This window comes from Ranitomeya variabilis, chromosome 3, assembly GCF_051348905.1.
Source record: "Ranitomeya variabilis isolate aRanVar5 chromosome 3, aRanVar5.hap1, whole genome shotgun sequence".
NCBI classification, from domain to species: Eukaryota; Metazoa; Chordata; class Amphibia; order Anura; family Dendrobatidae; genus Ranitomeya; species Ranitomeya variabilis.
In genome coordinates this window covers 614,966,930-614,981,234 of record NC_135234.1, presented here as the reverse complement: position 1 = coordinate 614,981,234, position 14,305 = coordinate 614,966,930, and the positions used below count along the sequence as shown (strand labels likewise).

General features: G+C 46.5%; 1 protein-coding gene across 1 annotated transcript in view; it reads right to left on the bottom strand.

Annotated features, from left to right (window-relative positions):
* The window catches only part of COG3 (component of oligomeric golgi complex 3), a 117,101-nt gene extending 116,149 nt beyond the window's left edge, over positions 1-952 (bottom strand). Inside the window, exon 1 of the mRNA XM_077297364.1 lies at positions 683-952. Within this exon, the coding sequence (XP_077153479.1) occupies positions 683-838 (156 nt within the window). The 5' untranslated portion in view covers positions 839-952. The remainder of the gene's footprint in view (positions 1-682) is intronic.
* Between the last annotated feature and the right edge of the window lie 13,353 nt (positions 953-14,305).

Genomic DNA, 14,305 nt, shown 5'->3' with positions numbered 1-14,305 from the left:
TTGGACGCAAATAAAAACGCCACTGCAGCATTGTAGAAGTGATTTCTTATAGGGGATGTGCACAGAACTGTTATTAATGTCCTGTCCTTCGGATGGTCGTCAATATCCAATCAGTGGTGATCTGAGACCCAGCCCCTCCCCCCGATCAGCAGTTACCAGCTCTGGACGTAAACCGTGTACGGAGCAGAACAGCGCAGCCCGTCACACTGTGATATACACCGGTCATCAGCCCTGAAATAAACGGATGCATCCGAGTGCGGCTACTACAGTGCTACAGTGAGACGGGCCGTGCTGCCCATACACGGTTTACATCCCGATGGTGACTGCTGATCTGGGGGAGGGGAGCACACCGATCTGCCATCCATTACCCACAATCCGCTGCGCTGGCACCGTCTGCAGCACATCTGTGCACTCATCTTACCCCAGAGAACCTGCCCATGTCACAGTCCTGTGAGGACGCCCCTGACTCTGCCCCCGCCATCAGGCCTGTGATTGGGGCAGACCCCCTGCGCTCACCTGCAGGAGCCAGCCACAAGCCTCAGCACATCCGGGGACATGGGGCCTTCCTGGCAGAAGTAGCACACACTGCCCTGCGGAGCGGACCCCACCCCAGAGGACCCCACCCCAAAGGACCCCACCCCAAAGGACCCCACCCCAAAGGACCCCACAAGCGGTCACCCACCTCTGCAGGGATTGGCAGCTCCTCAGCCGCTGCCTTCAGCTCCAGGACGGAATCTGTCTGTCTCTCCGTCAGTGGCGCCAGCGGCTCCGACCTCCGGTCCCACAATGTCAGCCTCTCCCGAGCTTCCAGCCCCTCCGCCCCGGCCGCCGCCATCATCCCCACCACCTTCTAGTCGGGCAGCCACAGAAGCAGGTCCTGTCAGATCCGCTTCCGGGATCCTGAAACCTGGCAACACTGCCAAGGGGCGGGGTCACGTGACCCGGAAATGGTTCCAGGGCAGTAACCACGCCCACTACATCTGCTGCACGGCACGTGAAGAGCCAATAGCAGCGCGTACCTCCTACAGGACTGCTGACGCTTCCACGCTGTCAGTAGAGGCGGAGTCTGTAGGGTTTTCAGGTAAATTCTTCCGGAAATGGGCGGAATGGAGTCGGACAGACGGACAGTCAGTGCGCAGGACGGAGCCGGAGCGGGCGGACACCGGGACCTGTCAGGAATGCTGACCGGCTGTACTGAGACCGTCTATATGGACTTAAGGGCTTGTTTCCACTTGCGAAAAACCCGTCCGTGTCTCGCATGTGGAAACCAAGCTCTGGCGCCGGCACTTGGGAGCGGAGCGTGCAGCTTCATGTGTTCCTATGCGGCTGCACGCTCCGCTCTGGAGTGCCGGCGCCAGAGCTTGGTTTTCACATGCGAGACATGGACGGGTTTCTCGCAAGTGGAAACAAGCCCTAAAGGGGTTTTCTGTCTTAAAAAACTGGACCCCCAAACTCCTTCATATACCTAACATAGCAGAAGAGCAGGTACTCGCCCTCCCGGGGGTCTCTGATGAACCTTCGGTCTCATTGTTATTGCTACAATGGTGACTATACTGTGACCGCTGCAGCCAATCACTGAGCTCAGCCCACATCTACACACATAAGAAGAGCCCTGCTAGTCTAGGGGCGCGATGAGAAGCCTCCAGGGACCGTCCTAGGACCAGTGGGCATATGAAGCGCGGTGTGCCCGGCGTCCCGGGCAGGGTCTGATTCTTGGCAGCATTATTGTTTCACATTCCCTAAATCTAACTTTTATTAAAGGGGTTGTCCAGCGAAAACAAGTTATTAACCATCCGTGGGCTAGATGGTAACTAGTTGCTAGTGGGGTCTGACCACTGGGACCTGCAGCTGTTGGCAGACGGGGGAACGTTCCTCTCTGTTAGAATAGGGCAGCCATGTGCGCTCACTGCCACGTTGTTCACTCTCTATGGGGCTCAGGGCGCTGCGCTCTTCCTGGCAGCCCCATGGAGAATGGACAGGGCGGCCCACCTAACTTCATGTTTTGTATTTGAGATAAGTTTCCCGATTACAAAGTTATCATCTATCCTGCAGATAAGTGACAGCCTGTTTTCACCAAACAACCCCTTTAACTCTTTAGGCTACGTTCACACAATCCGTAATTGTAAGCCAAGACCAGGAGTGGGTGAAAAGTACAGAAGTGGCGACGTGTTTCTATTCTATTTTTCCTCTGATTGTGTCACTCCTGGTTTTGGCTACAAATACTGATGTGTGAACGTGGCCTTATTGAGAGGAAAGAAAACAAAACAATCATTCTCCACAGGCTTTTCATTACATTTTATTCTGTGCTTCATAATTAGTGATGAGCGAATGTGATCTGGTGCTATCCGCGTATGCTCGAGTGTATCCGGCAGGCACGAATAATGTTTGAGTCCCCGCGCCTGCATGTCTCCCGACTGTTGGGCAGCTGCAACACATGCAGGGTTATCCTAACAAACAGGCCGTCCTCACGTGATAACAGCTGCAGGACCTTCAGCCGCACGGACTGGGACATATCGGAGCATCTTGAGGGTTCTCGGATATCCCCTTATCAGAGCACGTTCACTTATCACTATTCACAATGGAAATGTTTTTCCAAACAACTTTAACATTTTCAACCAAAACAAGACATAGAGAGAGTAAGGCTACATTCACACTAGCGTTGTGCGCCGTTGCAACGCACGCAAAAACGCGTCAAAACGCACGCAAAAACGCTGCGTTAGACGCATGCGTCGGTTTTTGCCGAAAATCGGACGCAAGAAAAATGCAACTTGTTGCGTTTTCTTGGTCCGACGCTTGCGGCAAAAAAGACGCATGTATCGCACAACGCAACAACAAAAAACGCATGCGTCCCCCATGTTAAGTATAGGGGCGCATGACGCATGCGTCGCCGCTGCGTCGCCGACGCAAACCCAACGCACATTAGCTTAACGCTAATGTGAACGTAGCCTAAGGTTAACATAAATGCAATGACATGAAACATTCATGAAGCATAAAAGTAAAAATAGAATAAAATAAAATAGCAAAACAATAAATACAGTTAATTCTTACAGAAATATTTCCAGCCAGCGAGACAATTTTTTCAAAAAGGAAGGAAAGCAGCCATTCAGTAACGCCAATTTTTGTTCATAGGATTTATGCAAAGCCAGTTTGTCAATAATTTCCTGTGAAGAGGGTACTTTAGAAGATTTCCAATACAAAGCAATAGCATTTTTGGTAACTAAAAGCAGATGTATAACAAGTTTCCTAAAAGGTGGAGTCAATTGATCTGCATTCAACGAGAGCAGGGCCAACTGAGGAGACAGAGAAAAACACGAACGTTTTAATATACCGTATTTTCCGGCGTATAAGACGACTGGGCGTATAAGACGACCCCCCAACTTTACCAGTTAAAATATAAAATCTTCTTAAAAGTCGGGGGTCTTCTTATACACCCTATGTCGTCTTATAGGGCCGGTGAATATGTGCCTTTTGGGGGGGGGGGGAGTGATCCTGATGCCGAGGGGGCGTCTCACAGGAAAGTGAGTATCCCCCATTACCTTATCGTAGCGGTGCAGCGTGGGGGTCTCAGTGCTGGGAGTGGCGGCGGCTGCTGTGCTCTGGTGCGGCGGCTGCTGTGCTCTGGTGCGGCGGCTCCTCTTCTGTGTGGGGCCTCTGTGCTGTGAGGTGGCGGCGGCATATCTTTATCCAGTTGGGGCTCCTCCGGCATCTCCTTAGCCCTGGAGGCCCCGCCGCAACTCCATCGGTGCAATGCAGCGGCCATTTTCCCGGAGGCAGCTCAATAGGTGCGATGCGGTGGCCTCCGGGAAAATGGCCGCTGCTCAGATTCAGATCTCGTCCCGAAATCTCGGGACACGAGATCTGAATCTGAGCAGCGGCCATTTTCCCGGAGGCCACCACATTGCACCGATGGAGTTGCGGCGGGGCCTCCAGGGCTAAGGAGATGCCGGAGGAGCCCCAACTGGATAAAGATATGCCGCCGCCACCTCACAGCACAGAGGCCCCACACAGAAGAGGAGCCGCCGCACCAGAACACAGCAGCCGCCGCCGCTCCCAGCACTGACACCCCCACGCTGCACCGCTAGGATAAGGTAATGGGGATTACTCACTTTCCTGTGAGACGCCCCCTCGTCATCAGGATCACTCCCCCTCCCCACCCACCATATACACCGGCGTACACGACGATTCCCGGCGTATAAGACGACCCCCGACTTTTAAGAAGATTTTCGGGGGTTAAAAAGTCGTCTTATACGCCGGAAAATACGGTAATAGAAATAAAGAAGAGATTTCATCCCAAAAAGGTCTAATACGTGGACAAAACCAAAACAAATGGGAAAGGCTACCATAATGTCCACAATCCCTCCAGCAGAGAGGGGAATTGGAAGGATTAATAAATGCTAAGCGAGACGGTGAATAATACCACCTAGAGATAAGCTTAAAATAAGACTCATGAAGAGCCATGGACATGGTGGCAGAAGTCAAGGACATGGCCAGTTCCCAATCATCTAGAGCTACAGAAAGATTCAAAGTAGATTCCCATTTGCTCATGTATGGGGATTTTATAATTTTGAAATCATTATTAAACCACTGATAGATATATTGAGTGGGCCAAAATATGCTATGACCGGAGTTGCATAAAATATTAAGCACCGGCTCCAATAAAGGAGGGTGACCAGTCACCAGTGGCCTCAAATAATCCTTTAAAATAGTAAACTGCATAAAAGCCCATGAGGGAACATCAAACCTATCTTTAAGGTGGGTAAATGACACAAACTTGTTACCATCAAAGATGTCATGTAGTTTAGAGATTCCCCAGTCAGCCCAACTTCAATGCAGACCAAACAAGAAAACAATAGCCAAAAAAGAGAGGGGAAATCTCAGCATAAGCTCCATCTTGGCAAAACCGCTTTTAATTTTGAGAAATTTCCGCCATGCCACAAGAACAGCTACAAAAATCGGTTGATCAGACCGAAGCAAAGACTTAGAGGTGAATAAATTCATAACAATATTACAAGGTGGAGAATTTCTATTAAAATATAATTCCAATTCCACCCATGAAGGTGTATGATCTGCAGATCACCAATATAGACTCTGTTTAATTAAATTAGAGAAATAACAGGCCGAAACATTAGGAAGACCCATACCCCCATGCAATTTATGTTTATACAGTTGACTAGAGGCTATACGAACTTTCTTGTTGACCCAAACAGATTGAGGTGTGCCTGCAAACTGGTCAAATTGGAAGTAGAAACAGGTAAAGGAAGGAACCTGAAGACATAGAGAATCTTGGGAAGAATTATTGATTTTACAATAAGGCACTTTCCCCACCACGATAATACTTTATCATCATAAAATCTAAACTATTTAGAAATGGAAGCATTAAGAGAATCCAAATTGCTGGGAATCAAGGAGCTAAGGTTTCTAGAAAACTTCAGACCCAAATAAACAATATCCTTCTCCGCCCAACTCCAGGGCGAAATATCCTTTATACTCCAGATTTGAGAATCAGCGAGAGGAAATTGAAAAATTTTCGACTTGGACTTGTTTATTTTAAAATATGAAAAAAATGAAAAATTTTTAAGAAGGGTTTGCAAATGTGGTATAGAATGACAAGGATTGGTAAAGGACAGGAGAATATCATCAGCATATAAACGGATTTTAAATTTCTTACGATCCATGCGAACTCCCTCTATGGAGGGATTATCTCCAATGAGCTGGGCTAATGGCTCTATGACAAGGGCAAAAAGCAATGGAGAAAGGGGGCAACCTTGCCGGGTACCATTAGAGATTGGAAATGGGGAAGAAAAGTGATTATTAATGTAAATTTTTGCCTGAGGATCGGAATATAAAGCCATAATTTTATTTATAAAGTCCAAATCAAAGCCAAATTTTTGAAGGGAACATTTGAGAAAAGTCCAATTTAAGCGATCAAATGCTTTCTCTGCATCAAGGGAAATTAAAGTGGAGTTAATTTTGGGGGAATTAATTTAATAGAATTTATCAGCCTCCTGGTACCTTCAATTGATTGCCGGTGCTTGATAAATCCAATCTGGTCCGTGGAAATTAATTTGGGCAAAATAAGGTTAAGGCGGTTAGCTAAGATTTTGGAATAAATTTTAAGATCAGTATTAATGAAATGGGACGGTAATTAAGTATTTGATCAGGACTAGTATGAGGCATGGGAATAAGTAAAATTGTGGCATCAAAATTTTCCCTAGGGAAAGAACCAATGGATGCAGCGGCATTGAAAATTTGAACTAAATGGGGACAAGAATTTCACGGAATGATTTATAATAATTATTGCTATAACCAATCAGGACCAGGGGCCTTATAAGATTTCAATTGTTTTATTGTGTCACTAATCTCTTCTGCAGTAAGGCTGTGTGCACACGTAGCAGATTTTTTGCGTTTTTTTTCGCGGTTTTTCGCTATAAAAACGCTATAAAACCGCAAAAAAACGCTAACATTAAGCATCCTATGTAACAGATTGCAATCCGCATTTTTTGTGCACATGCTGCATCTTTTTCCTGAGCGGAACCGCAATCCAGAAAAAAACGCAGCATGTTCATTAAAATTGCGGAATCGCGGCGATTCTGCACACATAGGAATGCATTGATCTGCTTACTTCCCGCACGGGGCTGTGCACACCATGCGGGAAGTAAGCAGATCAAGTGCGGTTGGTACCCAGGGTGGAGGAGAGGAGACTCTCCTCCACGGACTGGGCACCATATAAGTGGTTAAAAAAAAAAAAGAATTAAAATAAAAAATAGCGATATATTCACCTTCTGGCGGCCCGACCTTCTCAGAGGCTTCCGAGGTGTGTGTGAAGGACCTGCGATGACGTCGCGGTCACATGACCGCGATGACGTCGCAGTCACTTGACCGCTACGTCAATGGAAGGTCCTGAACACACAGCATTAGGAACGGAAGCCGCTGAGGTCTGCAGGTGAGTATAACCTTTTTTTAAATTTTTTTTCTTATTTAACATTCTATCTTTTACTATAGATGCTGCATAGGCTGCATCCATAGTAAAAAGTTGGTCACACTTGTTAAACACTATGTTTGACAAGTGTGACCAACCTGTCAAACAGTTTTCCAAGCGATGCTACAGATCGCTTGGAAAACGCTAGCACTCTGCAAGCTAATTATGCTTGCAAAACGCTAGTTTTCTGCGGGCATATGCATGCAAATTCTGCATGCGATATACCCGCGGCAGGAGGCGCAGAATTGCCGCGGAAATTTCCGCGGCAATTCTGCTACGTGTGAACTCAGCCTAAAAGGAGCAGCCAAAAAGTCTGCATCCATGGAATCAAGTTGTGGAAGATTGACAGAAGACAAAAAGTCATCAATAGATCTCGCACCTGGAATGGGAAGAGAGGGATCAGACTGCAAATTATATAACTGATTGAAATATTGTGCATATTCATTTGCAATGTCCTGTGGGCGGATGAGAGTAATGCCCTTAGGAGAAATTATCTTGTCGATTTCGGTTACGTATTCTAACCTTTTTAATTTTATTGTACATAAAACGACTGGGCTTGTTAAGGGACATATAATGTTTGAGTTTTGATTGTTTGACCGCAGAGTTACTTTATTAAAAGTAACTGCTAAAAAGAAATGTACCAAAAAGACCTGTTCAGGCAATAAAAATACCCACCCCTTCCCCACCCTCAATGAAAGCAAGCAAGCAATCAGTCAATATTATGCAAAGACAGAGCAGCTGTAATCTTCTGAAGCCTCTAGTAGATGGAAACAATGGTCCTTGACAGGATTTTCCCAGGCGGTGTGCCCAATGAAAACAGAAGCAAAATAGATCCCAGACCCCCCTGTTCACAAGGGGCAACCCCAAGGAAGTCTTCTGAAGTGGTTCCGAAGCAACTTGAGCACTTAATAGAATATCGCAAGCAGCGATGACATCACTGAAGGGGAGAAAGATGGTGCCTGGAGCGGTCCGTGGTAGAAGCTTTACCCCGCTGTGCTAGGTGCAAATACAGTTAAAAGGGGGCAAAAAAACCCCGGTAGGATATGGGCACACCCAAGGAAGGTCCAGGAAGGTGTTCCGTTGTAGTTTGTGACACCGCACGATTAGCGGTAACGTCACTGAGATGAAGGAAGATGGCGCCTGGAGCGGACCCTGACAGAATCCTCACCCCCGGTGTGCCAGGTCCATGCGTAACCAAAAACGTACTACAGGGTCAAAGCCCAAATTCTCTCTCCTTCAATATGTAAACAGCATAGAGAATAAATTTAAAATATAACTTTTAATTATATCTGTTAAAACTACCTTATAGAAAATTAGTGACCAAGTGTATAAAAATAATAAACTCACTACTCCACTATACGTCCAATCGGACCAAAATATATATAGGCGTGTTAATGTCTCTTTTGAATAGACACCCTATATCAAATAATAGCCAGTTCCAATTCCGATCAACATTTAGATTGGATACCAATTCACATATAATTATTGACCGTGAGGCTAAATCCAAGAATCCTAACAACACATACAGTGCTTGATTCATAGAACACTCATCACGGTCTCCATGTGGACTTGCTTGCTTTGGTGCATATACAGGTCCTTCTCAAAAAATTAGCATATAGTGTTAAATTTCATTATTTACCATAATGTAATGATTACAATTAAACTTTCATATACTATAGATTCATTATCCACCAACTGAAATTTGTCAGGTCTTTTATTGTTTTAATACTGATGATTTTGGCATACAACTCCTGATAACCCAAAAAACCTGTCTCAATAAATTAGCATATTTCACCCGACCAATCAAATAAAAGTGTTTTTTAATACCAAACAAAAAAACCATCAAATAATAATGTTCAGTTATGCACTCAATACTTGGTCGGGAATCCTTTGGCAGAAATGACTGCTTCAATGCGGCGTGGCATGGATGCAATCAGCCTGTGACACTGCTGAGATGTTATGGAGGCCCAGGATGCTTCAATAGCGGCCTTAAGCTCATCCAGAGTGTTGGGTCTTGCGTCTCTCAACTTTCTCTTCACAATATCCCACAGATTCTCTATGGGGTTCAGGTCAGGAGAGTTGGCAGGCCAATTGAGCACAGTAATACCATGGTCAGTAAACCATTTACCAGTGGTTTTGGCACTGTGAGCAGGTGCCAGGTCGTGCTGAAAAATGAAATCTTCATCTCCATAAAGCATTTCAGCCGATGGAAGCATGAAGTGCTCCAAAATCTCCTGATAGCTAGCTGCATTGACCCTGCCCTTGATGAAACACAGTGGACCAACACCAGCAGCTGACATGGCACCCCACACAATCACTGACTGTGGGTACTTGACACTGGACTTCAGGCATTTTGGCATTTCCTTCTCCCCAGTCTTCCTCCAGACTCTGGCACCTAGACTTCCGAATGACATGCAAAATTTGCTTTCATCAGAAAAAAGTACTTGGGACCACTTAGCTGAGTCCAGTGCTGCTTCTCTCTAGCCCAGGTCAGGCGCTTCTGCCGCGGTTTATGGTTCAAAAGTGGCTTGACCTGGGGAATGCGGCACCTGTAGCCCATTTCCTGCACACGCCTGTGCACGGTGGCTCTGGATGTTTCCACACCAGACTCAGTCCACTGCTTCCTCAGGTTCCGGTCACCTCTTCTCGTTGTACAGCGTTTTCTGCCACATTGTTTCCTTCCAACAGACTTACCATTGAGGTGCCTTGATACAGCACTCTGGGAACAGCCTATTTGTTGAGAAATTTCTTTCTGGGTCTTACCCTCTTGCTTGAGGGTGTCAATGATGGCCTTCTTGACATCTGTCAGGTCGCTAGTCTTACCCATGATGGGGGTTTTGAGTAATGAACCAGGCAGGGAGTTTTTAAAAGCCTCAGGTATCTTTTGCATGTGTTTAGAGTTAATTAGTTGATTCAGAAGATTAGGGTAATAGGTCGTTTAGAGAACCTTTTCTTGATATGCTAATTTATTGAGACAGGTTTTTTGGGTTATCAGGAGTTGTATGCCAAAATCATCAGTATTAAAACAATAAAAGACCTGACAAATTTCAGTTGGTGGATAAAGAATCTATAGTATATGAAAGTTTAATTGTAATCATTACATTATGGTAAATAATGAAATTTAACACTATATGCTAATTTTTTTAGAAGGACCTGTATGCCCTGTAAAGGCTAATACGGCCCTGTCCCCATTTGCTCCCGCCCTTACAAGGGCAGTCCACAGCTGACCCTTACAACATCAGCCCTACTTGTCCCTGTGTGTCCCAACGCGTTTCATCAATGCTTAGAATCATCAGGGGAAATTCACACTCGATTAGGGTACATAACTATTTTCAGAAAAAACGGGGGTTCTCTCTCTCTGACTCTCGGGCTCTCAATGGTAAGGGCGGGAGCAAATGGGGACAGGGCCGTATTAGCCTTTACAGGGATAACAGGTTGAGAGTGCCCCGCTCCTGTACATGGAAACCGGCTGCTTGGATGAAGTAATGGGCGGTCGGTACCTGAACTGCTGATGGGTGAGATCTTTCCTAAATACGTTGTTTTGTTAAACATTGCGGAAATTGATATATGCACCAAAGCAAGCAAGTCCACATGGAGACCGTGATGAGTGTTCTATGAATCAAGCACTGTATGTGTTAGGATTCTTGGATTTAGCCTCACGGTCAATAATTATATGTGAATTGGTATCCAATCTGAATGTTGATCGGAATTGAAACTGGCTATTATTTGATATAGGGTGTCTATTCAAAAGAGACATTAACACGCCTATATATATTTTGGTCCGATTGGACGTACAGTGGAGTAGTGAGTTTATTATTTTTATACACTTGGTCACTAATTTTCTATAAGGTAGTTTTAACAGATATAATTAAAAGTTATATTTTTAATTTATTCTCTATGCTGTTTACACAGGTCGTCAAAAGGGGGTGAAAAAACCCCGCGGTTGGGTAGGGGCACACCTAAGGAAGGTCTAGGAAGGTGTTTCTTGGTAGTCTGTCACACCGCCCGATTAGCGGTGACGTCACTGAAGGAAATAAATGCTGGACCACCAGCGCTTAAGAGCCATGACAGGCCATGACAGGGCCCTCAAAGATGGTGTGCCTGGTACAAATTTGATAAAAAAAAAAAAAAAAAGGGTAAAACCCCCCCAGATGGCCAGGGGCAACCCTCCCCAAAAATACCTCCAGTGGTGTTATTAATAGAAATTAACACTGTCTTTAGCAGAGCAATAGAGGTTGCAGAGGTAGTCATAGCGATCTCACAGACACCAGGTAAACCAGAAAAAAAGACACTAAAAGCAAGAATTGTCTTAAAAAAAAGTCATAAATCCACGCAATTGTATTTAAAAAATAAAAAACACAATGTTTAACCCCTTTCTGACCTCGGACGGCATAGTACGTCCGAGGTCAGATACCCTGCTTTGATGCAGGGCTCCGGCGGTGAGCCCACATCAAAGCCGGGACATGTCAGCTGTTTTGAACAGCTGACATGTGCCCACAATAGCGGCGGGTGAAATCGCGATTCACCCGCCGCTATTTAGCTAAATGCCGCTGTCAAATGCAGACAGCGGCATTTAACCGGCGCTTCTGGCCAGGCGGCCAGAAATGAGCGCATCGCTGACCCCCGTCACATGATCGGGGTCAGCGATGCTTCTGAATAGTAACCATAGAGGTCAGTGAGACCTCTATGGTTACTGATCGCCGTTAGCTGTGAGCGCCACCCTGTGGTCTGCGCTCACAGCACACCTGCATTTCTGTTACATAGCAGCGAACATCAGATCGCTGCTATGTAGCAGAGCCGATCGCGTTGTGCCAGCTTATAGCCTCCCATGGAGGCTATTGAAGCTTGGCAAAAATAAAAAAAGTTTAACCCCTTTCTGCCAGCTGACGGAATAGTACGTCAGCTGGCAGATCCCCCGCTTTGAGTTGGGCTCCGGCGGTGAACCCACCTCAAAGCCGCGACATGTCAGCTGTTTTGTACAGCTGACATGTGCGCGCAATGAGCGCGAGCGGAATCGCGATCCGCCCGCGCCCATTAACTAGTTAAATGCCGCTGACAGCGGCATTTAACTAGCGCGCGGCCGGAAGACCTCGCACCGCTGACCCCCGTCACATGATCGGGGGTCAGCTGTGCATTGCCATAACAACCAGAGGTCTCCTTGAGACCTCTATGGTTGTTGATGGCCGATTGCTTTGAGCGCCACCCTGTGGTCGGCGTTCAAAGCAACCCTGCATTTCTGCTACATAGAGGTGATCTGTGCTTCACCTCTATGTAGCAGAGGCGATCGTGTAGTGCATGCTTCTAGCCTCCTATGGAGGCTATTGAAGCATGCCAAAATAAAATAAAAAAGTGTTTAAAAATATAAAAAAAATAAAAATATAAAAGTTCAAATCACCCCCCTTTCGCCCAAATCAAAATAAAACAATAATAAAAAAAAATCAAACCTACACATATTTGGTATCGCCGCGTTCAGAATCGCCCGATCTATCAATAAAAACAAAGGATTAACCTGATTGCTAAATGGCGTAGCGAGAAAAAAAATCAAAACGCCAAAATTACGTTTTTTTGGTCGCCACGACATTGCATTAAAATGTAATAACGGGCGATCAAAAAAACGTATCTGCACCAAAATGGTATCATTAAATGCGCCAGCTTGGCACGCAAAAAATAAGCCCTCCCCCGACCCCAGATCACGAAAATTGGAGACGCTACGGGTATCGGAAAATCGTGCAATTTTTTTTTTTTTTTTTAGCAAACTTTGGAATTTTTTTTTCACCACTTAGATAAAAAATAACCTAGACATGTTAGGGTACTTTCACACTAGCATTTTTTGCAATACGTCGCAATGCGTTGTTTTGGCAAAAAAACGCATCCTGCAAAAGTGCTTGCAGGATGCGTTTTTTCCCCATTGACTAACATTACCGACACATTTGCGACACATTGCCACACGTCGCAACTGTCGTGCGACGGTTGCGCCGTGTTGTGGTGGACCGTCGGCTGCAAAAAACGTTACATGTAACGTTTTTTGCTGCCGACGGACCGCCATTTCCGACCGCGCATGCGCGGCCGGAACTCCGCCCCCACATCCACGCACCTCACAATGGGGCAGCAGATGCGTGGAAAAACAGCATCCGCTGCACCCGTTGTGCGGCGCAAACAGCGCTAGCGTCGGTACGTCGGCCCGACGCTCTGCGACGGGCCGAGTACGACGCTAGTGTGAAAGTAGCCTTAGGTGTCTATGAACTCGTAATGACCTGGAGAATCATAATGGCAGGTTAGTTTTAGCATTTGGTGAACCTAGCAAAAAAAGCCAAACAAAAAACAAGTGTGAGATTGCACTTTTTTTTGCAATTTCATCACACTTGGAATTTTTTTCACGTTTTCTGTTACACGGCATGGTAAAACCAATGGTATCGTTCAAAAGTACATCTTCTCCCGCAAACTCGGCTTCAGGAAAATGGCCACCGCGATCTCCATCTGCGCACGTGCAGCCTCCCGCGGCCATTTTCCTGAAGCCCCGTGAAGCAGAGCACTCCATCTGCGCATGCGCAGCCTCGAGAAGATGGCCGCCGCCACCGATAAACCGGTGATCAATCCGGCTCTGCTGCTCACATTGCACGTGACGTACAGGGCTGATGAGTATGAGCTCGGGGCCTTCACTCCAGCCGCCAGCGGTCCTCCTTAGAAGCATCTGGCGGCTGGCCGAGCGCGGCTGTCAGAAGTGACAGCTAGCTGGCGGGCCATTTAAAATCATCAGGCGGGCCGCATCTTGCCCAGGTCTGCTGTAGGAGGAAGTGAGAGATAGAAGTTTAGTGGCAGCTGAGAGGGAAGTGTCAATGGGGATATTGAAGTCACCAAAGACGATAGTGGGGATGTCAGCAGAGAGGAAATAAAGTAGCCAGGTGGTGAAGTGGTCAAAGAAGGTGGTGGCTGGCCCTGGGGGACAGTAAATGACAGCCAGTTGGAGGGGGAGTAGATGCGCACAGAGTGCACCTCGAAGGGAGGGTAACAGAGGGTGGTAATTGGATTGGGGAGAAGGAGCAGTTCTGACAGGAGAAAACCAACTCCTCCACTATGCTTGATGCTGGGGCCGAGTGTGTGAGAAAGGTGGAATCCACCATAAGAAAGTGCAGCAGGGGAGGCTGTGTCAGAAGGGGTGAGCCAGGTTTCGGTTATGGCGAGGAAGGAAAATTTGGTAGTAACAAAAAGATCATGGATGTAGGAAAGCTTGTTGCAGATAGCGAGCGTTCCACAGCTCCTGTTAGTGGGACTGGGGAAGCAGGGGTTGGGCGAATGGGTATGAGGTTAGAGAGGTTATGGAAATTT